The sequence below is a fragment of the Elephantulus edwardii genome, unplaced genomic scaffold (genome assembly GCF_000299155.1).
Source record: "Elephantulus edwardii isolate Elephantulus edwardi_28Jun2011 unplaced genomic scaffold, EleEdw1.0 scaffold00029, whole genome shotgun sequence".
Taxonomy (NCBI): domain Eukaryota; kingdom Metazoa; phylum Chordata; class Mammalia; order Macroscelidea; family Macroscelididae; genus Elephantulus; species Elephantulus edwardii.
Genome location: NW_006399779.1, coordinates 10,714,804 through 10,742,166, shown reverse-complemented (window position 1 = coordinate 10,742,166; position 27,363 = coordinate 10,714,804). Strand labels below are relative to the sequence as shown.

At 39.3% G+C, this 27,363-nt stretch overlaps 1 protein-coding gene and 1 pseudogene across 1 annotated transcript; one reads left to right on the top strand and one right to left on the bottom strand.

The window, feature by feature from the left end:
- Positions 1-3,212: 3,212 nt before the first annotated feature.
- Positions 3,213-25,729, bottom strand: PRRG4 (proline rich Gla (G-carboxyglutamic acid) 4 (transmembrane)). The gene is made up of 5 exons (XM_006883734.1): positions 25,633-25,729; positions 21,581-21,744; positions 19,463-19,511; positions 17,361-17,493; positions 3,213-3,447 (listed from the first exon to the last, which is right to left on the bottom strand). Exons 1-5 carry the CDS (start codon positions 25,727-25,729, stop codon positions 3,213-3,215), a joined length of 678 nt encoding a protein of 225 aa, XP_006883796.1.
- On the top strand, positions 4,133-4,543 carry LOC102845524 (annotated as a pseudogene).
- Positions 25,730-27,363: the final 1,634 nt, after the last annotated feature.

Genomic DNA, 27,363 nt, shown 5'->3' with positions numbered 1-27,363 from the left:
AACTTACTTTGGACATGTAGTCAGGAGAGACCGGTCCTTGGAGAGGGACATCATGCTTGGGAGGGTGGAGGGACGGCGCAGGAGAGGAAGGCTCTCTATGAGGTGGATTGATTCAGTGACTGGGATAATTGGGATGGGAGTGTCAGAGACAGTGCAATTGGCACAGGACGGAGCGGAGTTTAGGGCTGTTGTACATAGGGTCGCTATGAGTCGCAGGCGACTCGACGGCAAATAACAACAACATAGAATTTAGAATTACTAGACCTAGCAAGTCTTGTAGAATGAACATAATTTTTTCCTTGTACATATAGGAATGTACACTTATGTATAAATCATCTAAAAACATAAAGTAAGATGGAATAGACTTTCAGAATCAAAGAGACAAAGACAAAGAGGTGGTACTGCTCTTCTGCAGTTGCTCTGCATTATTCTACAGAGGCTACATTTCTATGTATTCTCTCAGAAGGCACATTATAAAAAGATTAAAAATTTTACCACTATCACAGTCTGTGTTCTATTTATTCCAGAAAAGAATACTCTTTTGTCGAATTAGAAGCAAGGATGTCTCACTTATTTTGGACATGTTGTTAGGAAGGACCAGTCCCTGGAAAAGGACATCATACTTAGAAAGGTGGAGGGTCAAAGAAGGAGAGAAAGACTCTACAACACCGAACTTGAGCACAACAGAGACTGTAAGGATGGTGCAAGCTTGGGTAAGGTGTGAACATCTGGTGTATAGAGTAAAATGAAAAGTCACAGTCAGCTGAATGGCACCTAACAACAATTGTACTGAAAATATAAGTTATAAATGTCTCATCTCTGTTTCATACTCATATCCTGTTTATTTAGAGGAGAAAGCTGACCTAAATATATATATAAAAACTTTGGGTCTAAGTGGATTTAATGGTTAACATTAATTAATGGGGAAGAAACAAAATAAAGCAGACAAAATAAGAAATTAAACAGAAAATAGAGATAAATATATGTTTATCATTTTAGATTGGGATGGTTTCCTTTTAACCAATATAAGCATGTCAGTTACAGATATATATCCCAATTCTCAGTTTTATATTTGACATGAGATGTCCTGCAAATGTCAGTAACATTACACTTTTCATAATGAATTCTTATAGACATGAGTAGGAACTGACAGAATGTGTGCTCAACTCATTCTCAAGCCAGTAACAGTTCTCTAATGTTGCTCTAACAGCAATACACAGGTAGTTCTTGGCTTTAACAAAGAGGAATCTCTTCTCACAAGAGGCTAGAGTCCAAACTCACCATGGAGGGGAAAGCTTTCTCTTGGTCAGCTCTTCTGGAGCCTCTCTAGCTTGCTCCCTGGTTGCCTGGAGAACTCCATGTGGTTCTGCAAGTCTTGCCATCTCTCCTCACTTGTTTACTCTCTTTTAAGAGCTCAAAAGAAACTGACTCTGGAGTGCACTAATCTTGTCTCGTTAACATAACAAAGACAACACATTCCCAAATGAGATTATAGCCACAGGCATAGAAATTGGAATTTAGAACCAAATTTTAGGGGGACATAATTCAACCCATAACACCAGCTCTTAACAACCTGTAAGACTTTGGGTAAATTATCCTTCTTTGTCTTAATCTGATTATTAAAAAATTAGTAAAGTGGAGTTGATGCTAGCCCTTCAGAGAGGATTAAAGTTAAGTTCAAAGTGCAAACCTGCATGAGAAAAAAATGTTTATGTAAAGTCAAAGGAAGATTAAATGGTAGATTTTTTATAGGTACTGTGGGTGGCTTTAAACAGACCACTTTTTCTAATTAAATCTAGATCTTGCTAGATGATTTATTTGTGACAAGCAAGTAAAAAACTCTGATAATCTAAAAGGTTAAAATCTTTAGTAGTCTGTAATGATTAAGATCTTACTTTTATCTGCCTTAAGACTGTGCTGTCTTAAAAAAGAAACACCCACACATACCCACACTGTATATGATTTATAATTCCTAAACATTTAATTTGGAAAGAATAATCAAATCCATATGGGTTGTAGTCTGACCCCCCCCCCAAATAAGAATTAAAGTTTTATCAGTGATTTTAAATAACAGAAAAATGTAATACTTCACAAAACAAAGAACAGAATTTTACATTTCTCACAAATGTTATTTCTTGCCTTCAATCAAAGTAGAAATAAACTCTTTCTCTCACACACAACACACACACCCCTATTTACATAACTTGGTGCACATACACACTGACTTCAGAAGTTTATAGCTTATAATCTACTTTTAAAGAGAAATTGGTATACATCAGGCTCAAAGAACAAAGTACAGGTTAAAATTATTACCCAAGATATCTCTCTTTTGTGTTCAGACTATATTAATAGATGCAAGATGTTGATGAATTTAATCTGTACTATTTTAGTAGCAGAATAGAAAACAAATTATAAATTCTCAAAGTGTTATATAAAGTTCAACTATTTTTCAAGAGGAATTACATGCAGTTATATATAATTTAGTTTTAAAGATTAGTGTACACGGGTAAGTTCTAGTCACTTTTAGACTCATTTATTTGATACTATAGCAATCCTTGCAAATTCTTGCCACAGCAAACCTGTCCCTTAACTCTACTGCAAGTGGTAGTAGTATTTTTTGTTTTTTAAAAACTACTAAACCCATTTCTCATATTGAAACATGATTGACAGCAGGGGTAACAGTCAAACCTGCATAATATGGTAAGTGCTAGGCAAAAATGTAAAATACCAAATCATTATATTAAGATCATCAATTTGTACTGAAACACCAAATTCTAAGAAATACCTCTAACAAAAAGCAAATCCTAATAAAGATTGAATCCAATATAACTTGGAATAATCTAATGATTGAAAGTTCTTATTTTTTTCATATTCAACAAAAGAAATCCATTTTTACCTGAATAAAGTGATACTAATTGTTCTAACTATGCCAACAATAAAAAAGATTTTATTTTTTCTTAGCCATTAAAACAAACATTACAGAAAAGTGCTTTGTTCTCACTGCAAGTATATGAAGTCAAAGTTTCCGATCAAGGTGATGATGTCATGTTCGGGTCCAAAATGCAGACAAAATTTGCAGGGTGCAGTACTTACTCCTTCTCTGCTCCCTGCAGTTAGTCATCAAGGGTTGTACGCACATGTCTTTTTTGACTCAGGGAGAATGAACCATTCAAGTAACAAACGTCCTCTACCACCCAGATGACAAGATGGGCTTAATGAGATGGGTGTGACATAGATTTTTTAAATACCCTAAACCCTTTTGCTGGCCCAGGATATGGTGGTGGCGGCGAGGCATTGTGTTTTCTGGTCAGTGCCACTGCCTGTTCGTAAGAAGGTAATTCAGTGTCCTCCACAGAAGTCGGCAATGGAGATAAGACGGCTTCCTCAGGTCTTCTGAAAATGATGGAGGGAGTGTGCCTGCCTCTTCTTACGTGCGTAGCTGAGGGACTACACAAACAGACAGCTTTTAGGTCACGGAAAGGCAGCATTTTTAAGTTAAGAAGGCGGTATTTTAAAAATCCTTAAAAGTTCTGTGGACTGTGTTGATAAAGTTGAACCGAATTTATTAGGCTTAATAACTTTTATGTTACCCACAAACTAGAAAAGTTTTAGTATAGTAAAAAGATTAAGAGCTTTGAAGTCAGACACAGGTTTCATAGTAAGGAGGCCAAAGGAAGGTCCCTGGGCAGTGCATATGGTCTGTAGCTAACCACCTAACCTAAGGGGGCTCTGGTGGCCTACTGGTAAAACATTGTACTGCTAATCCAAAGGCCAGGAATTTGAATCCAAAAACTGATCTGAGGGAGAAAGAAAGACAATATCCTCTGGTGTAGTTCACAGCTTTTGAAAACCTGCTGGAATGTCCGCTATGAGTTAGTTATGACTTGCCAGCACATAACAACAAGAACAATTAACATAAAGATTGGTTGTTCAAACCCACTGTGTGGAGTTATAGAAGAAAAGCATGGAGATTTGATCCCGTATAGGTTATAGTCTTTATGAAAACCCCCACTGGTCTCAGGTTGGTTCTGATAGCTAAACCTCTATCGAGTTGCTGTTGTGTACCACAGAGTCAGAACAGACTATAGAGTTACAAAGTTGAAAACTACACAGAGGGGCTCTTTCTCTACAGCGAGGCGGCCAAGCGGCAGACGCAAAGATGCAGATCTTTGTGAAGACCCTGACTGGCAAGACCATCACTCTTGAGGTCGAGCCCAGCGACACCATCGAGAATGTCAAAGCCAAAATCCAAGACAAGGAGGGCATCCCTCCTGACCAGCAGCGTCTGATATTTGCAGGCAAACAACTAGAGGATGGCCGTACACTCTCAGACTACAACATCCAGAAAGAGTCCACCCTGCATCTGGTGCTGCGTCTCTGTGGTGGCATTATTGAGCCTTCCTTGCGTCAGCTCGCCCAGAAATACAACTGCGACAAGATGATCTGCTGCAAGTGTTATGCTCGCCTGCATCCCCGTGCTGTCAATTGCCGCAAGAAGTGTGGGCACATCAACAACCTGCACCCCAAGAAGAAGGTCAAATAAGAGCCCTCTCTTCACTGGCTCCCTTGCCTCTTGCAGGTGGCCTTCTTCTGAGCCCCATGTCCCTGGGCCCTCAATAAAGTCTCTTTCATTGAACTGAAAAAAAAAAAAAAAAAAAAAAAAAAAAAAAAACAACCAAAAAAAACCAACAAACTACACAGAAGGAGATATAGCCCATTTGTCTCTGAGGAGCAACTGATAGATTTGAATCACCAGAGAAGAGCAGTTTGGGGGTTAGTAGTGCAACTCTGGTGGCCTTGTGGCAAGAAGCTGTGCTGCAATCCCAAAGTTATGTGGTTAGAGGCCAGCTGCTCCACGGGAGAAGGATGGGCAATCTCCTCCCGTGTGATTAACTGCCTCTGAAAACCTGCTGGAGGTTCAGCTATGGGTCGCTTCCAACTCTATGGTACACAACAGTGCAACTCTCTCTGAACTACACCACAGAACATAAACAGTCTCTCTCTCTCTTTCTCTAGTCCAACCAAGGTGCTTTTAAGAAAATTCTATGGAGAAGTTCTTTTCTAACACACATGGTCACCAGGAGTTGGAACAGACTCTGATAATGAGTGTGGCCTTTTGGTTGGCAGCCAAAAGCAAATTATAACCTGCATATCAATTACTTCCTCTCCAAAATAGAACAATAGCTATCTCCTCATAGTTACTTTGTGTGGGTGAAATAAAATGTTATATGCAAACAGGACCTGGTATTCTAAATAAAGAAAGGACTCAAAACATGATAATTTCCCTTTCTTTCCCTCTTGAAGGAACTCTGGTAACTCCTAATGGTAAGAAGCTGTGCTGCCAACCCAAAAGCACATGGTTTGAATCTACCAGCTGCTCCAAAGGAAAAAGATGGGCAATCTTCCTGTGCAATTTATTGCCTCTGAAAAGTCAGCTATGCATTGGTTCTGACTTGTTGGTACATAACAACCACTGTTTTCATGAGTGAAAACTGTCTGGAAATACAAGACCAAAACAAGGCTTTTATTGAAAGTCTCCAAGCTGAAGGACTAGAGATGTCAGAGATAACGAATTACAATGATGCTATTTTTCCTCTTCTATTTCTTCCTGCACCCCTGCTGCCATGAGGATCTTCTCAATGGTACTTTTAATTTTTTCTTCTTCTCAAGAGTCTAACCTGCAGCCTACTTTTTAGCTCCTTCTTTTCAAAACCCCTTTTATTCTGGCCTCACCTTACTTTTTATAGGCCTCTCCTCTTGTCAAAGCTGACTTTTGAAACTACCTTGAACATGCAATGAATTCTCAGCCTCTGATTTAACTGGTATTGTTTCCTTTCTCAGAATATATTTTCCTCCTTCTTCCACTGGTTTCAACTCAGGTACATACCCCCCCCCCCCACACACACACAGAGACTCAAACTCATTCTGACTCACAGCTGCTCCTCTATTGAGTTACAAGGTTGTGAGCTGTACAAGAGAGGACTGCCCATCTTTCTCTGGGGAGCACCTGATGGATTGGAATCACCAGAGAAGAGAAGTTTTGCAGTTTGTACTGCAGCTCTCTACAAAATATGCCACCAGAACACACACAATCTGTCTCCCTTTCTCTTTTTCTTTTTCAGTCTTACCAAGGAATCCTGGTAACACAGTGGTTCAGCACTGCTAACTGAAAGGTTGATGGTTCGAAATGCACAGGGGCTCTAAGGAAGAGAAGATCATCTCCTGTAAGGATAACAGCCTAGGAAAGCCTGTGAGAAGTTCTACTCTGTCCTATAAGGTGGTTATGAGTGAGAACTGGCTCAAGGCCATACAAGTTCAGTCCCACAACTTTGATAAAAACCAACCAGTGAAGGGTGAAATAAAACTTGAATTTGGTTACACCTTTTTTATTTGTAAATTACAAATTAGAATGTAAACATTATCCTGTTGCTTTGTTTAAGGCTATGAAGTTGACTTTCTATGAATTTTCTACACATAATTTAAGTCCATATAGTTTGGCTGTGTTAAGAGAATTAGAACTCACAATTTAGCTCCAACAGTCAGTCAGTATATACAATATTCTTCCCACTAAAAAAGAATTAACAGACTCAAAATACTGTATTTTCCAAAACCAGGTCAGTCAATTTCCACTTTAGAACACTTATGTCATTTGAGAGAAAACAATGAGATCTGAAATTGAAGGGAGGGAGAGAAAAATCACAGAGAGAGAAGAAAAGCAAGAAGTCTGCAAATTTAGGAAACTGGCCTTAACGACTTTACAGGGGACAGAGAGGATCACATGTGTACTCTGAGAGTTCAACACAATCTCCCTCGTCAGAAATCTGACACATATTCCCAGTGCACACATCAACTGCCACACTCGTTAGCTTGTGATGAAAAGTTTGCTCTGAACACATAGATTTTTCCACACTGACTTTAAGAGGTTAGCATATAGAAATAATGTAATAATAGCAGCACAGTTTCTTCTGATCCACCGATCTTTCATAGATCGGGTAGCTTAATTTCAAAAATAGAAAGTAACATTTCAAATAAACAGGCCCCGTATCATGCCTGTTTTTCTGCACAAAAATATAAGAACTGGGAAATAAAAAGATCTTGTTTTCTATTTCTTGGCACATTTTTCAGAGGAATGAGGCAAACTTTTCTCACAATGGTCTTATTTTTCACTTGTTTCTTTCTTAAATATCCTTTTGCCCCCTGCTTCTACCTCAAGACTAGCAAAATAGACTAAAAGAACAAATGTTTCTGCTGAAGAATTTCTTGGGAAAGTGGATGAAATGTAGTTTGTTGTTGTTAGGTGCCGTCGAGTAGTGACCCTATGAACAAAAGATCTGAACATCCTCACACTTCTTGAAACACAAGAGCCCATTGCAGCAGTCACCGTATCAATCCACCTGGCTGAGGATCTTCCTTTTCTTCACCGATCCTCCACCCTTCGCAGCATTGTGTCCTCCAAGGACTAGCATCTCCTAGCAACAAGTATGTAAGGTGAAGCCTCATCCTCCTTGCTTCTAATGAGCATTCCAGCTGCACCTTCTCCAAGACATATCTGTTCATTCTCTTGGCTGTCCATTGTATGTTCAGTGCTGTTCTCCAACACCACAGCTAAAAGACATTAATTTTCTGTCATCCTTATTCATTGTCCAGGTCTTGGATGCATAGCTAGCAACTGGAAAGATTACTGCCTGAATCAGACACACCTTTGTCTTCAAACTGACATCACTACTCAGTAATTTGGAAAGGTCTCTAACTGCAGTGCCGTGCATCTCCTTATTTCCTGACTGCTCATACCAAGGGTGTTAATTGTGGATCCAAGCAAGATGAAGCCTTTGACAGTTTTAATCTCCTTTCCATCCATCATGCTTCCTATTGGTCCAATGGTAAGAATGTTTTTTTTTTTACCTGACATTGAGATGCAATCCATAACGAAAGTGCATTCCTTGATCTTCTGCAGCAAGTGCTTCAAGTCCTCCTCACTTTGAGCAAGCAAGATTGTGTTATCTGAATAAAGCAGGTTATTTATGAGTCTCTCTCCAATCCTGATGTTACATTCCTCCTCATAAAGTCCAGCTTCTCAGATAATTTACTCAGCATACAGATTGAATAGGAATGGAGAGAGAATACAACCCTGGGACACTTCCTTCCCAATTCCAAACCATACAGTGCTCCCCTGCTCTGTTCACACAGTAGCCTCCTGGTCCAGGTATAGGTTCTGCATGAGCACAAATACTTTGGGATTCCCTTTCTTCTCAATGTCAGCCACAACATATCATGATCTACATAGTCAAATGCTTTTGCATAGTCAAGAAAGCACAAATAGACATTCTTTCGGTATTCTCTACTATCAGCCGGGATCCATCTGATTTCAGCAATGATATCCCTGTTGCCACTGTTTCTTTTAAATCCTGCTTGAACTTCTGGCAGTTCATTATCTATGTACTATCCCAGCCATTTTTAAATGATCTTCAGCAGTATTTTGCTTGCATATGATATCAGTGATACTGTTCGATAATCTCCACATTCAGTTAGATCACCTTTCTTGGGAATGGGAACAAATAAGGACCTTTTCCATTCCATTGTTCAGACAGCTGTCCTCCAAATTTCCTGGCATACAGTGGTGAGTGCATCCAAGGCTACATCTGTTAATTGAAACAAATCAGTTGGTATCCCATTGATTCCTGGGGCCTTATTTTTTTGCCAATGCCTACAATGCACCTTCTACTTCCTCCTTCATTACCACTGGCTCCTGCTCATATGATGATATCTGAAATTTTTCAATGTTAAATCAATTTTTTTCTGGTACAGTGATTCTGTGTATTCCCTCCATCTTCTTTTGATGCTTTTTGGGTCATTCGATATATTGCCCATAGCATCTTTCAATATTATGACAGGAGGTTTAAGTTTATTTTTCAGTTCTTTCAACTTGAGAAATGCAGAGTGAGTTCTTGTATTTCTATTCTCCAATTCCAGCTCTTTGCACACTCCATTATAATACTTTGCTTTTTCTTCCTAAGCTGCCCTTTGAAATTGTCTGTTAAGCTCTTTTATTTCAACATGTTTTCCTTTAGATTTGGATTCTTGACACTCCAGTGTGATCTTTGGAGTCTCTGATTAACTGTTTCTGATTTAATTTACAATCAGCGGTGGGTGGGAAGCCTCTTATGTAGGCAAATAGGATCTGGTAGGTGGGCCTTTGGTATTGATTGTGTTTGGAGAGAATGTTGTTCTAAGTGGTGCAGCACTTGTCTGTCAGTTTGCTGTACTTAGATAACTTGAGGTTGCTGTGATATTGAAATCTGTGCCACTGATGTGTCAGATGCCATAAAGGTTTCCCATCATGGACAGGTTTTGGTGAAACTTCTTGATTGAGACAGACTAGGAAGCAGGAGGGCCACCTACTTCCTAAATAACAGGCCTTTGAAAACCCTAGGAACACTCAACAAATGTAGTTTAGTCAGTATTTAAGTTAACCCTACCATAAGAGAACATTTAGTAAACCCCCTCATTCTCAAGTAAATTTTGAATCAGAGTGGTTCTGTAGGAGAGAGGAGAACTGCTTCTTTGGTTGCCACACTATACATATACAGATCTTTTTGGAAGCACCCTGCTTCATCTGTTGCCTGTGGAGTAGCTAGAGGGTTCAAACTTCTGGTTAGATCCAACTGCTTTAACCACAGCACTACCAGAGTACATCTGTTGTTGTTGTTGGGTGCTGTCAAGTATGACCCATTTTGACCCTATGAACAAAAGATCTGAACCCTGTCCTATCCTGTGCCATCCTCACATTTCCTGACACATTAGAGCCCACTGTAGCAATCACTGTGTCAATCCACCTGACCAAGGATCTTCCTTTGCTGACGTTACACTTTTCTGAGAACCATGTCCCTCTCCAAGGAATAGCTCCTCCTAGCAACATGCCTGAAGTATGTGAGGCAAATCCTCATTCATTATCTTTGCCTCCAGAGCGCACTCTGGCTGCACCCTGTCCAAGACATATTTTTTGGCTGTCCATGGGTTGTTCAGTCTTCTCCAAAACCACAGCCCAAAGGCATCAGTTCTTTTTCTGTAATCCTTATTCACTGTCCAGCTTTCAGATGCATAGCAAGTGATCTGAAAGACCATGGCCTGAATCAGATTCATCTTAGTCCTCAAACTGACATCATTATGCTTTAATAATTTGGAGAAGACCCTAACTACAGATTTTCCTATAAGTCTCCCGGTTTCCTGACTGCTGGGAAGAAGGGTGTTAATTGTGCATCTAACTAAGATGAAGTTGTTGACAGTTTCATTCTTTCCCCCATCTACCATGATGTTGCCTATTGGTCCAGTAGTGAGAATCTTTATTTTCTTGACCATTCATATTGAAGTCTGCATTCTTGATCTTTTGCAACAAGAGCTTCAAGTCCTCCTCACTCTCAGCAAGCAAGGTTGTGTCATCTGCAGAAAGCAGTATCGATGATCCTGATGCCACATTCCTCTTTATAGAGTCCAGCTTCTTGGATAATTTGCTCAGCATACAGATTGAATAGGTATGGAGAGAGAATACAACCTGACATAGTCCCTTCTTAATTTTAAGGGGAACATAGCATTCCCTTGCTCTGTTTGCACAACAGCCTCCTGGTGTAGGGACAGGTTCTGCATGAGTACAATTAAATTCTTTGGGATTCCCATTCTTCCAATGTTAGTCATAACTTATTATGATCGACACAGTCAAATGCTTTGCATAGTCAATAAAGCACAACTAGACATTCTTCTGGTATTCTCTACTTTCAGCTAGGATACATCAGATATCAGCCATGATATCCTGGTGTCATGGCCTCTTCTAAATCCTGCTTGAACTGGCAGTTCCATACCTATATGCTGTTCAAGCCATTTATGAATGATCTTCAGCAGTATTTTGCTTGCATATGATATTAATGATATTGTTTGATAGTTTCCACATTTAGTTAGATCGCCTTTTTTGGGAATGGGAACAAATATGGACCCCCTTCCAATCCATTGGCCAGATAGCTGTCATCCAAATTGCTTGGCACAGCCTGCATCTGTGTGTGTGTGTGTGTGTGTGTGTGTTCTTTGTGGTTGTTTTTTTAAAATTAGGTTTTTTAAAAAATTTTATTATTTTTGTGTGTGTGTACTATCAAATCAGAAATGACTGGTACAAGAGGGGATTGCCCCTCCTTTTCTAGCAGAGCATCCGGTGGATTTGAACCATGTACCGCTGGGATTACAGTGCAGTTTCTTGCCACTAGGCCACCAGAGCTCAGCTGCATCTATTAATTGAAACAAGTCAATTGGTATCCCATCAGTTCCAGAGCCTTATTTTTTGCCAACGCCATCAATGCATCGTCTACTTCTTCCTTCATTATCATTGGCTCCTGCTCATATGGTACTATCTGAACTTTTTCAGTGTCAGTCAATTCTTTTTGGAATAGTGATTCTCATAAACCTAGTTTGAAATGAATATCTGCTACCTCTGAAAACTCAAAGGATTGCTGTGAGGATAAAAGGGAGACAATATAAAAATTACCTGTGAACTGTCAAGCATTACATGGTACAAAAAGCTTAATCAATCTCACTTTTCAACAAAAGATCCTGGGGTTTACTTATTTTACAGTTATACACAAAATAGACTCATGATCACAGCACCCTGTGTTCCTTCCTAATGTCTTTGAGTTATGTTTCTCTTCTCACCCTAGGAAGAAGGTGCCAGAGACATGAAGTTGGAAGACAGTAGTGACACAGAAAAGGAAAAAAATGAAGAGAAACAGAGGAGAAAAGAGAAGATAATGTCAGGTATGCACACATTGCATAATAAATGTGCTATCACAGGAGACCTTAGGTGAAATTATTACCACAAGGCCAGGCACAAAGTATTTCATAAAAACACTGTGAACTAGATAAAAACAAGGAGAGAATGGAGGTAGGAAGATGGGTAAAAGGCTAGATGAGTCTCCAAAGATAATTTTGGCCCATTTTTTCATTAATTAACCTGTAAGTTCCCAAGGCCAACCCAGCTTGTGGAGGAAAATGAGAAAACCAAACCCACTGCTGTCAAGTGAATTCTGATTCCTAATGACATTATAGGACGGAATGCAAATGCCCATAGGGTTTCCAAAGAAAATTCAACCTTTCAGTTAGCAGCAAAACACTAGGGTTCCACTAAGGTTCATTTTGTGGCAGAAGCCATACTGAATAAAACGTTAGTAAGAGGCTGTGGAAAATGGATAGATCTTGCTCTTTTCCTGTCTACTAAATAAGAGACATTAATAGAAATTAAAAGATTGAAAATGGTGAGGAAAAAAATTAAACAAATTATTCCTTATTTTCTCTCAATATTTTTATTGACTTTATGATCTCTCATCTCAAGATTTTTACTGACATTATGAAAGTCTTTGACAAATTCTTAGTCCGCGCTCATAGGTCCCATAAAGCCTCAGTAAACTTTTGAGGAATTCCTGATTGGGGCTAAAATTACAATTACTGTTGTCTCTATCCCCTATCCTCTTTGCTGTCTCCTTCTTTCGGTCTCTTGACTGCCAACATTCTTTAAATTTCTGTCCTTTAAATCAAAGAATTTGCCTTGATTTCATTTTAATAGTCCAAGAGAGAAATTTCAATTCTGCATCAGTAGCTATAAATGCTTACCTCTTCTTCTTAGCTCTATGACACATGCCATTTCATTCTTACAAAATCCAAATTAGTTTTTCCTTCTCACCATTGTGTATGTGTGTGTATCTATCTCCTGTACACATATATGGGAGTCCAGGTGGCCTAGTGCATAAGGAGTTGTGCTGTCAACCTAAAGACAGGTAGTTCTATTTACAGTCTCTGAAAATCTGTTAGAGGGTCAGGTATGAGTAGGTTTCAACTCAAGAGCACATAAATAGAATATACACATACAGTACATATATTATGAAATTAAATTGATAGTATCAGAATACTATGAAAAGCTATACTCTGATATATTTAAAAACCTAGAGGAAATGGACAAACTCTTTGAAACACATGTTCTACCCAGATTGACAATGACAGATATAGAACACTTGAACAGAGCCACCACAAAAGAAGAAATTGAACAGGTCATAAAAAGACTTTCTCATAAGAAAAGTCCTGGACCAGATGAATTCTTTAGAGCTGAATTCTACCAAATGTGCAGAGAGGATCTATCACCAATTCTACTTAAATTATTTAAAAAAAAATTGAAAAAGAAGGAACACTACAAGAGTCATTCTATGAAGCAAGCATAAACCTAATACCAAAACCAGGCAAAGAAAAACTGAAAAAAAAAAAAAAAATTAACCGCCCCCACCAAACAGGCAAAGATATTATAGTATATATATTTAACACACATAAAAATTGTATATATACACATGTGATCGCATGTGCACACACATACAATGTGTCTTAGTGCTGCAATGGTTAAACACTCAACTTCTAATTGAAAGACTGGCAGTTCAAACCCACCCACAGTTTTGTAGGAGAAAGACCTAGTGATTTGTTCTTGTAAAGACTGTTTTTGTTGTTAGGTGCTGTCGAGTCAAGCAATACTCATAGCAATTCTACGAACAACACATCTGAACCCTGTGCTAACTTTCACCATTCTCATCATCTCTGCCACTCTAGAGCCCATTGCTGTAGTCAGTATGTCAATCCATCTTATTGATGGTGAAGGGTCTACCCCTTTTTCATTGATCCTCCACTTTTCTGAGCATGGAGCTTAGAAAACAAGGCACAATGGAGAAGTTCTATTCTGTCATACAAGGTCATGATAAGTTAAAACCAACTTGATAGCATTTAAAAACAAATACACATATACACACATGCACTGCACATACATGTTTATTCTATTCCTTTAGCATGGAAGCTTAGGTTCAACTCACATTCTTCCAGCATCTCCTATCTTTCTAATTAGACATCAAGCTCTTCAGATTCTTCTTCCTCAAAGATAATTCCAGACGCATGATCTCCTATGTGAACTTCTTCACTAGCATCCTTACTGGCTTTCCTCTATCCTCACTTTCTTTCTGATCTAGTACAAGTTACTTAAGGCAACTAGGTTGTAAGTTCCATGAAGCCAGTATTGTCTACCCACCTCTGTGTTCCCAAGACTATTCACATTGTCTTGTTTTCAAAACTTTTCTCAAAGACCATATCCCTTTAAACATTTTGCTTAAGTGGTCTCTTTTTGTCTGGCAACTCAAATGGAAATTTCCTATGGCTATCACACCATCCATTTTCCTGCTATTCTTCATCCCTCTCACCTCATCACCAGAAATTTAGAACCAACTCAAAGCTGACTCTCCAGTGGTTTCCAGGCTGGATAGAAGGAGATTGTCCATCTTTCCCCTGAGAAGCCACTGTTGAATTTTAACCACCAGAGAGGTGCTAGCATGGAGTTAGTGGTGCTTTACCCTATAGGCAAAGCCATCAAAGCTCCTTTCATCAGAGCTACTTCATCCCTGGTTAAGACTATTTTTTCTTATCCTTTCTTATGGGAGCTCTGGTGAGCTAGTCCATAGAGAGTTGAGCTGCTAACCCAAAGCACCTGGCTCAGAGGGAGAAAAATGGGCAGTCACCTTCTGTTCAATTTATACCATCAGAAACCCAATAGAGAGTCAGCTATGATTGTTTCAACTTGACAGCACTATGTGGTTTGGCTTTTCTCCCCTATACACTGGTCTTGATAGACCCTTCTCTGCTCCTGTGGTTCAATCTTCTTGGAAAACCAGCCCCATTAAAATCCTCTAAATTTCATGCCCTACAAGGAGACTAACTAGAACTGTTTGCTTTAATTTTATGCCAAATTTAATAATTGAGAGAATCTGAGGTAGAATCCACATTTAAATAGTATAAAGTCAAAGAGCTAAGTACCAAAGGCTTGAACCCAGGCGGTCTTGCCATGTGGCCCAGGCATCATTTCATTCTGATAGTATGAATCTGGACCAGTTTGACAGCACCTAAAAACAACAGTAATCTGCTTCCTGAGCTCACATACTCCACTATACTATAACTAGAACCTTTGGTGGTATAGTCTCTAAAGAGGTGAGCTGCTAACCCGAAGTCCATGCCTCTCTGGTAGTTGGAATCCAACACTGGCTCTGCAGAATAAGGATGGGCAATCTACTCCGGTATGATTTACAGCCTTGAAATACTGCTGGTGGGTCAGCTGTATGAGTTAGTTCTTACTCTATGGCAATGAGTTTGAGTTTATACTATAACTCCATCTAGGATAGGGATATCTCAAGTTCTTTCCCCACAAACAGATATTGTGCTAAGACTAGTGTTTTTTCAAAAGGAATCTTATTTTGTAACATTTTGGAATGAAAAAATACTTTATCAAATACAAATAAAATGCTAACTCTCCAAAATATATTTCAGAGACTATCTTACTGATTTACAAGTACTGCCCAGGAACTATATCTAAGACATACTGGTAAGTGACAAAGGCAAGTTGCAAAAAAGAACCCAGAAGAGACATTTCTTTCTAAAGTCATAAAACATGGCAGTACCAACTCATACAGCGGACTTGCCAGCAGGTTCCAGAGTCTGGAAATATTTTTTCTAAGAGACTGTCCATTTTTCTCTCTGGAGCACCTGGTGGAGTTGAATCACAGACCTTTTGCACTACATCACCAGGCTTATTCATGGAAGAGCCAGTCCCAATTCCCAATTTGAATTTGCCCCCATCGTCTTTATAGTAATTTTTATTCTGGCTTTTCCCCCCTCATGACTCGAGCGAGGAGCCCACCTTGCAGCAGTTATCATTTCTTTCTAGTGGGCTTTATTTTGGAACAGTCAGTCCTTCAGTATTAAGTTTGTGTTTCATGCTGTTGATATTTTTTTGAAGCATATACATCTGTTGTTTTGTACAATTTACATTTTACTTCTGTTGTTTTGCACAATTTTCATTTTACTTAATATGTGGTAGGAGCCCCAGTGGCATAGTGTTATTATTAACAAAAAGGCTGGTAGACTATTTTATTGCAGAGATAAAAAAATTACTTATTTGTAGCAAAGGTAAGTTAAATAACTAAGGTATCATTGAGAAGGAGTATCATCACCACCATGAGTTTGTTCAATGAACTTGGGAGTATGAGTGATAATATAAAAGCATCAATCTCTAACAGCCTGTTTAGTTCAGTTCTCTAACATTAAGCTATTTCTATACTTAGGGAGCTCTAGTGACTTGGTAGTAAGAAGTTGTTCTGCCAACCCAAAGGCAAGAATTGAATCCACCAATTGCTCTACAGGAGAAAGATGGGCAATCTTCTGTGTGATTTATTGCCTTTGAAAACCTGCTGGAGGGTCAGTTACAAGGCAGTTCTGACTTCACATTATACTGCAACAACATTTCTATACTTAGATACAGGGGGACCCTTTTTATTTTAATAAGGGTATTTAGGTTCTATTATGCAAAAAATGATAGCATTTGTAGATATCAACGTACTATATTAGTGTGCTATTTATTCTTAAGTAGTAACCATTTAATTTTATTTGTTTTTGTTTAATTGAACCTATCAATAAAAACAACGAAATTAAAAAGCCAGTTACATGGTTTCTACTTGGGTGACCACATATCTAGATCTATTACCTCTGTGATGGAGACTGAACTATGGGACTTCTTGCTTCTGGAAAGTTAGTGGGTCCAAGGGGATCTGCTTCCTGCTTCTTGCCCTGTGTCACTGAGTCAATTGTCAGTGACTCTGAGGACACAGAATAATTTCCCCATGTGATTTCTAGGCTATAACCTTTCTGGTAGCAGGTTACCAGGTCTTTTTTTCCTGAGGAGGAGCTAATGGGTTTGAACTATTAACCTTTTGGTTAGCAGCCAAGTGTTTAACCACTACACATCAGATCCCTCACTTACTGAAAAATCAAGTTAACACCTGCAAAGGTTTTCTATTCTTTTGAAGGAATTTAGAAGCAATATCCTTATCTTATTTATGTAAGTGTAATTTAGTATGTAGCTTCAATTTATGCATGTAAATTAGGCAGCCAAACAACTAAAACATTGTTCTCGACCACAGAAAACTGGAGACATATGTTAAGTAAATATAATATTTACCAAGGGAAAACCAGTGAAATCTAAATGAATTATGGAATTTAGCAAATAGGAATGCATTGATATCAGTTTCTTAGTTCTGACAAATGCACTATAGCAAAGAACAATGGGAGAAGAGTAAATAAGGTAAAGGGTATGTAGGAACACACTACTATTTTTCACATTTCCCTGTAAGTCTAGACTTATTCCAAAGCAAAACGTTTATTTATTTTTTTTTAAATCCCTAGCCTTTTATATGATCCATTTAAAAGAGTAATATAAAATATATAATAAATACAGATTTTTGTTTGGTACTTACCCTTGATGCTGTTGTCTGTTACATTTAGTGATACAAAAATAGTAGCCAAGTAATCCAAAAAATACCAAAAACACTCCAGCAGCAATCAGCCCAGTCAGTAGGCCCATAACATCAATTTTCTCTCTGTTATCATCTTAAGAGAAATTATTAAGATTACATAAATAAAACAAATGAAAAGAACATGTGGTTTTTATGTATTTCATACTAGGTCTAGGTGTATGATTACTGTTGCACACTGTTAAGCACCTAGTAATTGTCATTGTTATTAAGTGCTGTCAAGTTGAATACAACTCATAGCAACCCTAGGAACAACAGATCTGAACCCTGTCCTATCCAGTGCCATTCTCACAATCTCTGACACACTCAAGCCCATTGCTGTAGTCATCCTCTCCTTCACCATCTCTCCACCTTCCCAAGCATGATGTTCCTCTCCAAGGAATAACTTCTCCTAGTAACAAGCCCAAAGTATGTGACACGAAGCTTCCTCATCTTTGACTTCAAGGAGCACTCTGGCTATACCCTCTCCCAGAAATAGCTTTTTGTTCTTTTGGCAGTCCATATTCAGGGACATTCAGTACTCTTCTCCAGCACCACATTCCAAAAGACATCAATTCTTCTGTCATCCTTACTCATTAACTCAGATGCATAGCAAGTGACTGAAAAGACTAACATCAAACTAACATCATTGTTGCTCAATAATTTGGTCCCTGATTACAGATTTTCACAGTGCAGCATGTCTCCTGATCTCCTGTCTACTAGTATGAAGGGTACTGACTGAGGATCCAAGTAAGACGAAATCACTGACAGTCTCAATCTTTTCTCCATCTATCATGATGTTGCCTACTGGTCCAGTGGTGAGAATTTTTGTTTTCTTAATGTTGAGATGCAATCCATATTGAAGCACTTCTGCAAGTGCTCCAAGTCCTTCTCACTCACTACCCTTCCCTCTCAGTGTTTCTAACTTTTGCATTTCAGTCACCAATTATCATTAATGCATTTTGATTGCATATTTGGTCAATTTTAGACTGCTACAGACACAACCTAAGAAATTTTTAAATGATATTTTCTAATTGCCCTAGTTATGGTTGTTGTTGTTATGTGTCGTCGAATCGCCTGTGACTCATAGTTACTCTATGTACAACAGCCTTAAATCCTGCTCTATCTCTTTCCAATCTTATTGTCTCTGACACACCTATCCCCATTACCTCAGTGACTGAATCAATCCAGCTCATCAAGGGTCTTCTCTCCTGCACTGTCCCTCCACCTTCCCAAGCATGACGTCCCTCTCCAAGGACTTATCCTGCTTTGCAACATGTTCAAAGTATATCAGATGAAGCTTCAGAATCCTTGCCTCCAAGGAGCAGCCTGGCTTCACCCTCTCCAGAACAAACTTGTTTGTTCTCCTAGCAGTCCATGGTATATTCAGTGCTTCTCTCCAGCATCACAGCTCAAAGGTAATGCTTTAATTTATTTCAAATAGTTCATATTAAATGGATAATTCATAACACTGAGTAGGACAGATATATTTTTGTTCAACTGGACATATTTGAGATTATTAAGATAAATTTGTCAAGCAGCTACAGTGTAGTATAACCACCCTTCTTTTTGGAACCCTACTCAAAGGGAATATAAGAAGAGTTGGGGGAAAAATATTCAGCTAGTAATGACCAATACAGATAAAAGTTATCCCTTTTTTTCTATGTGACTTAGTTCTTACCAACCACTTACATTTCCCTAGCATAAGTATCTTACCATTATAAATGGTAAAAAAGGGGGGGAAGGAAATAGAGTTTACCATTTGAAACCACTGGAATCCTGCTTTTATTCTGTGCAAGTCTTGACTAAGCTGTGTTGTCTGAAGCCGCTTTAAGCCTATTATCTCATTTCTCGAGTATCTCACCAAACTTGATTTTCACTGTGTAAATAGATGAATCCAGCCTTCTCTCTTAGATGGCCTGTCATATAATTGTGAAGTCCTCTTTGGATTTACAAGGTGTGGATATTGAACAACAACTAAGCTTAACCAATACGACTAAGATGTAATACAATACCATACAATACAGAGTGAGGAAAACATTCAATCTGATCAGTTCTTGCCTTACCTGATTTTGTGGTTGGGCCTTTAGTTGAATATTCCTGCCAGAATAGCATCTGTGAAGAAGGTAAAATTTCCGAGTTTATTTACTTTCTGCAGTATTATTTTATTTGATCTCAATGACCAAAACCCAGGCTGGTAAATTTTTTGCATGTACTAGTTTATTCAATCTGGTGGTGGGTTTGACTCACTCTAGTTAAAGTCCCACTCACTACTGCTTCTGCCTTCTCTGGAACTGGTCAGCAGATTACTGCACATTCCAACTCTCTGTTATTATATTTTGCTGTTTTCCCCCTGGAGGAACCGTGGTGTCGCAATGGTTAATTAAGTGTTTGGATGCCAGCCAAAAGGTCAGTAGGTTGAATCCATCTGCTGGTTCTCAAGAGAAAGATTAAGTAGTTTGTTTCCATTAATGGTGATATTCTTAGAAACTCTAGGGGCCAGTTTTGCTTTGTCACTATGGAACACTGTGAGTCTGAACCAACTTAATGGCATCAGATTTAATCTCCCTTCACCTGCCCAAAACTCCCTACCCAAGCATCACATTTTTCTCTCCAGGTAATCCCTTTTCCCAATAAATGACAAGTTAGACTATCCCATTTCTGAAGAACAGGTTCGCTACTATCCTAATAATAATTCATGTGGAGTAATGGAAAGATAACTCATTTGACAGGGTTGGTGAAAGTTCCAAAGTCAGAAGCTGTGGCTGTTGATATTTTATTGTGTTGCCTCATGACAAAACTCAAAACGCAAACTCAAACTCAAACTCATTGCTGTTGAGTTGCAACAGACCCAATGCTGACCCTCCAGTGCGTTTTTTGGGAGCTATAAATCACACAGGAGGAAACTGCCCATCTTTCTCCCTCAGAGCTACTGGTGGATCTGAATCACCAGAGAGACAATACCTTTAGGTTGGGAGCACAGCTCTCTACGGACTAGACCACCAGAGCTCCCTGATATCAAAGAGTCCGAACCTGTCTACATAGAGTGGGCCCTCTATTAGCTAGTTTTTAATGAAAGGTATTTATTTATTGAGGAACAGTATCTCCACAATTAAATTCCCTGTTACTTGATAGAATAAAAGCGGATATATTTTTTTCATGGTAAAACTCTGAGAAGCTTAACAATAGTGTTTGCTTAGTTTCCCCTCTCTTAACAGATATGGCAAAGATATGTAGGAGACCTTCTATGGAAGAAGGAAAAATTAGGTTCCATCATTATCAGCAGATCTGCCTTAGGAGAAAGATACATAGAAAGGTCTTTATTGACCAAAGAGTAATATAGGATTCTTAAAGAAGGAATGAATGAGTGAGGGATAACTTAATGTGCAAAGAGTAAAAGCCCTGATGATATTGTAGCTAAGTAAAGAGCTGCTAACTGAAAAGGTCAGAAGTTTGAATCTTCTAGCCACTTTGAAGTAGAAAAATGAAGTAGTCTCCTGTTAAGATGTTATCATACCCTTGAAAACACAATGAAAGGTCACCATTGGACTCAACAGTTGTGGGTTTGGTTTACATAAGATTATATAACAGGGACAGTGCTGGTTGTTTCTTTAACAAGGTTAACAGATATTATTTATTGATATTTTAAGTAAAATGAATTAACTTGATGGCAACTAAGAACAACAAGTCTCTGTAAAGTAGAGAACTAATGAAAATGTTTGAGTTTGATTCATCCCTCATCATGATTATTTTTAATATAATAAATATTAAACACTCACTATAGTTTATAATTTTCTAATTACTATAAAAACCAACTAATTACCTTCAGGTTAAAACCAACTATTACGTTACACTCCATGAGGTGTCCAAGACTGTAAATCATAGGACTGGAGATTAACTATCTCTCTCCCAAGGAGCCACAGGTGGATTTGAACCTTTAGAGAGGTACAGCCTTTTGGTTAGGCGTGTAACCCCCTACAGACTACGCTATTAGAGCTCCAGAATTACTATGAACACAATTAAGTATAAAATCAAGTCTAAATAAGTTAATAAGTAGTTTAAAGAAGTAGAAAGATATAATAGGTAGTCAGTCCTGAATTTTCTTAAAATACAAAGTGTGCCTAATTTTCTTAAAATACTAAATTAAGTAAAATTTAAATTTCCAGTCAACATAATAAAATTACCGTTTTATCATCATCCATGAAAATTTCTCTTGCTTCCTCATAATTACAAAGTTCTTCGATGCATTCTCTCTCTAGGTTACCAGGGGTGAAGAGTTCCAGATCAAATCTGTTGTATAAGAGGCGCCGATGTACAAACAAGTTTGCTTCTTCTTTTGAAGTAAAGACTAATGAAGAGAGAAAATATGTTAGCTATCAATAAAACAGATAAAAACAACTGTAGTTGTAGAAAAAGTGAGTAATTCTGTTGACATGGCTGAACTGTATCTCACTAACTCTCTTGTATGATTTTAAAATGCAATAAAATTATCTTCATTAAAGATAATTGCTACAAAAATGTGCTAAAATTATCTTCATTAAAGATAATTGCTACAAAAGAAATATAAACATTAGCATAATTCCTCACATGTGGGTTATGTCCAAAAAGTTCAACACAAATGAAAGTTATTTCAATATCATTTTTTCCTCCAAATAATTAATTTTTCCAATAAATGACAAGTTAGACTTTTCTATTTCTAAAGGTTTGGTTCCCTTTTTCCCTGACTGAGACTAATTAGTATCAAGTCATGGGAGAGTTATGGACTAACCCCAGCAACAACAACAAAGTTCAACAGGATAGCAAACAGCAAATATTAGGAGGATTCCAAGAGATTGGAATGCTCATGCACAGCTGGTGGGGATGAAAAATGGTACAACTACTAAGGAAGACAGTCTGACATTTCCTTTAAAAACTGAAAATAGAAATTTGATCCAGCTATTCCAGTACTGTCAATGCACCCTAAAGAAATTAAAGCTGAGACACAGAGAGATGCATGCACACTCATGTTTACTGCAGCATTATTCAAAAGCGCAAAGAGATGGAAATAGTTCAAGTGCCCATCAATAAATGGATAGAGAATTTGTGGTACATTCATACAACGGAGTATCATGCAGCACTGAAAAACATAAAGCACTGGTGAAACACTTCCAACATGGATGGGTCTAGAGGACATTATACTGAGTGAAATAACAGTCACAAAAGGATTAATAACTGTGTCCCACTGAGTTATATTTCCCAACATTATATTTATGCCAAAAAATTGTCCTTACTCTGTATTAAATGTGCCTTCTAACGGCTGTTCTGTGATAGTTCTGAGTGTGAAAGTTGTGATTTTGTCACTCTTCAGAGCCAGATAAAATTCACACCTGCATTCTTTCTGAATCCTGGTGGCATAGTGTGTTACAAGCTTTCTAACTGTGAGGTTGGTGGTTTGAATCTACCAGGTGCTCCGTGTAACATCAGTCTCCTCCCATTAAGATTTACTACCTTGAAAACTTTATGGAAGGGTCATTATGTGTCATACTCAGCCAATGGCAATGAATTTTGAGTTTCAGTTTCCTTACGATCTCAGGACAAATACTTCCTTTTATTATCTGCATTCTAAATAATCTGATTTTGCTTCTAGGAGAAAAAAAGTAAACTTCCCTGCTCCTTCAGTATTCTTGGATCCCACAGAGCGTTCCTGTTTTCTCCTTGGTCTTGGCTGGAGAATACACTGATCTTTTTAATGTACTTTTTTCCTTAGTTTCTCAGATTCTCCACCTATTTCCAATTTCTCTTGTCTTATTTTATTTTAGAGGCTGTCCGTATATTCTACTCTTTCAAATCTAACAGTACAGATATTCCATTCACATCCTATTCCATCTCATATTTTCTAAATAAATTAATAATTAACTCATTGCTTTTGAGTTGGAACTGACTCATAGTTGACCCTTCAGTGGATTTTCAGAGGCTGGAAATCTCACAGGAGATTTCTTCTACATCTTTCCATCTTTCTTCCATAGACCAGCTGATAGATTGGAACTGCCTGCCTTTGGGCTGGCAGAGTAGTGCCTTATCCACTAGACCACTAAGTTGTTGTTGTTTGTCTTAAGAGTCTAAACCTAGTAATAGGTGACCCTTCAGTGGGTTTTCTGAGGCAGTAAATCACACAGAAGACTGCCTCTCCCTTCTTCCAAGGCTACCCCAGCTCTCTAAAGAAACTTAAATCTAAATAAGCTCAAATAATTTTTAACTCTACTCTCTGGCCTAGGGTCTCTTTCCTGTTACTTTTCTTCTATCTATCATTTATCTAAGTCACTAGGTTATGAAATGTGGATTTAGAGCCATATTTTTTTTGCCTTTTAATGTTTTGCATATATGTCCTCATTTTGTAACACGGGCATAAACTCCTAGTCAAAACAAATTTTTTACTACAATCATCTTCACTTGCTGCACACCCTGCTTTACAGTCACAGGAAAGGCTTTCAGTATCTTCTTGTTTTAAAAAACCTCAAACTCACTGCCATCCTGTCAGTTCTGACTCTTAACGACCCTCCTCTGGATTTCTGAGGCTGTAAATCATAACGAGGAGACACTCATCTTTCTCCCAAGGAGCAGCTGGTGGATCCAAACCACTGGAGATGGAGACACGGTCTTTTGGTTAGCTGCACAACAGCCTACTGCCTACAGCCTACCGATGACTACATCAGAGCTCTTGTTTCTTTAAAGCAAGGCTAAATAAGAACCATACATATGCACCTGTTCCAATCTACCCACAAATCCTACCTAAAGGGACATTTACTACCAGATGTCGGTCATGACCTGAGGACTGCCTACATTTATTTGGAGACAGAAAGCACTGGCTTCTATGTGATAGAGCTCTCCAAACTTCCTCCTACTTCATTTTTTCTCAGCTCGTCGAGCTCTCTGTTCTTACCTCTGTTACAGAATTTACGGAGATTATCTGTTTACACTCTGTTTCCCATACCAGATGAAAAGTTTCACAGGGCAGAGATTACTATTTGAAGAAATGAACAAACCTTTTTACATATGTAAAATACTTTCCCATGGATACCTCTAGCCCTCCCCACTTAAGTATGATCTTCAAATTCCTTCCACAGTTTGTGGTTTGTCATGTGAATGAATGCATAAATAGACTCATAATCATTTTGAGGAGCAGTGTCTGGTTCTACTGAATGTGAGCCATCAGCTTATGTATATGGGTGGATGTATATATATTGTTCCTTTTGAGAGGTACCAAGGAGAATGCCTTTCCTTGTCTCACTAGCTAGCCTATCTAATTACCTAGATACAGCAGTGTTGAGTCCTTGGTGTTAAAGATATTATTGGCTTATCTTAAAGCACACACACATACTCTTGAGTTTGTTTAACACAGTAAGGTGTATTAATCATTAATAACTCAGCCAAGGGTATTAGTGTAACAGATCCTTCCTTAACGAAAATGAGCTGAGAGTAGGATCTGATGGAGAGGGATAAAGGAATGTAACAGAGAGAAGGCTGGAGATCCAAGGGGTTAACCTTGCATGAAGAAGCACAAGGTTTAGACAAGGAGAAGAAACTGAGATTCAAAGACCTTTTCTCTGGCCTTTTGTTTTTCCCCCCTAGGATTGCCTTTTCACTTGTGGGCTCAGGTCTAAGTCTGTGCAATGTAACTCAAAAAGTGTAGCCTTCTAGGCTAGCAAGTCCCAAACGCATGCTTCTTTCCACCTCTGCCTTTAATCAGATCATCAAAATTTAGACATCTGTACCCCAGAAAGCTTTCTGTTTCCCAGCCTCATTTCACAGCTGAAGAAATTCAAGCCCAAAAGGGATTAGGTAATTTGCCCTGGGCCTCACAAGTCCAGACAAGATCTCCATTCTCTGTCTATCTTTCCAGGAAGAGTAAGTAATTACGCTCATTATAATTAACACAGAGCCTCATCTAGGAGTAAAAACCGCACTCAGTGATTTCCAGAAGTTGAAACTGCTTTCCATTCAGCTTAACCACAAACTAGGCCTTTGTATTTATCAAGAGATTCGCAGAAACATGTTTGTAGCAACTGTAGTTTTTTAAAAACCACACCAAAACAGCAGGGGCAAAAACCCAACAATCCTATTACCAAGCAAACCACAAAATAAATTACAATTGAATCCTATCTACAGTAGGATTCAAACTAGACACTTTCTTTCCTGAAATGTCATATGCAACTCTGACTTCCAGGAGACTGTTCTTTGAAATTGAGGGTGTGCTTACCTTCTTCAGCATGCCTGGAGTCCTTCAGGCTTGTAATGCAATGAGGAAAGGTAAAGGTAACAGGCAGTTGGCTGAGCATAATCAGAAGTTTAAACATAGTCTGGCAACTGTCAAACAAACGAAAACAAAACAAACACATCAAAAAAGCCCCCAGCTCAGCACTCGGTGTTCCTTTGGGAACTGAGTCACTGACCTGTTGTACCCAATACCACAGTGAGACTTCGCCCAGTGCGCCGGTTTCGGCCGCCCGAGCCCTTCCCATGGCTGGAAGTGAGGGGGCCGCCCCCCAAGAATACCTGCGTACAAGTGCTACTCCCCTTGACTCAGCCAACGCCCTCCTACCCCCGCTTTGCCCCTCCGAGGACCCCCTTCCCCACCGAACCCGCACCTGCAGCCCCAGGCACATGTTCCTGAGGCCCCTGGGCCAGAGCCCTGTTGTTTGGTGGTCCCTGAGGCCGCCAGGCCCTCGGTTTCCAGCTCCTCTCCAATCTCAGCGTCGAGTAGCGCTTGGTTTCCCGCGGGCTGGGGGTGAGCTCGCTCTCGAGGCCCAGGGATCGTGCGCAGCTGCCGGAGAGTCTCCCTGGCCAGCGGGGGACGCACACCGCGAGTTCCTGTCGGGCTCCGAAAAGGCGGCAGAGGGAGCAGAGCCGAACTGAGCCAAGTCGAGCGAGGGCTGGAGATACCTACCCGCCGGGCCGCGCACCTGGCCACGCTCGCCCCGCCCCGCTCCTCCTCCGGGCGGGCTCCCTTGGCTGGGCGGCCACGGGGAGGCGCCTCCGCGCCCCGCTGCGCCCTCACCAGGGCTGCAGTTCTCCTCCGAGCGCTGGGGAGCCGCCCGCCCGTCGCCAGCTCGCGCCACATCTAGGTGGTGGGGTCGCCGCTTCAGGATTTCTAGACAAGCGAGCATTTACGGTTTCCAGGGCTGAGCAGCGCACTCTCTGCGTCCTGGGCTTCTGGCTGTGGATTCCAGACGCTAGTGGTCTTGTGGTCACTTTTGCTTACTCTGGCAGTGGGAATAAAATACTCCAAAAAGTTCTCTGTTCTCAAACTCAAATACAGTTTATTAGAATGTGACTATCAACTCAGGACGTCTCCAAGATCCTGGGGGCGGGAGGAGGTGTCTCCAAGGTCAGAACTATTTCTAGCAAGATAAAACAGAACTTACTTCTTTTCATTCTCATTCTCTTGCTTATACAGTGGAAATTTACAGTGACGGTTTGGTGCGTGATGATGTCATCATTCTGTGTGCTAATAGGATGCTTGTATTCTACGAAGCCTTCTTCTATTTTCTAGTATTTTGTACTAGATTGAAGGGATCCCTAGGTGGCACCAATTTATTAGCTTTCGGATACTGCTTTCTTTATCTAGTGCTCCTATAAAAGAAATCACACAAGTGGTTGGCGTTAACGGGAATTTCCCTTCTCACAGTTGTTTTTGTTGTTAGATGCGGTCAAGTTTATTCCGACCCATATCGACCTTTTTGTACAGGAGCACTGAATGAAACCTTGCCAGATCGGGGTCATCCTCGCAATCCCTAATGAGCTACTTGCTATTGTTGGAGCTACTTGGTTAGTTCATTTCTTTAGAGTCTTTCTCTTTTCTCCATTGATTCTCTACTCTTCCAAGCGTGTTGTGTTTCTCCAATGACTGTTCCCTCCTGATAAGATGTCCAAATTATGTGAGATTAAGTTCTAACTATTTTTGCACCTAACGAGCATTTTAGTGACACTT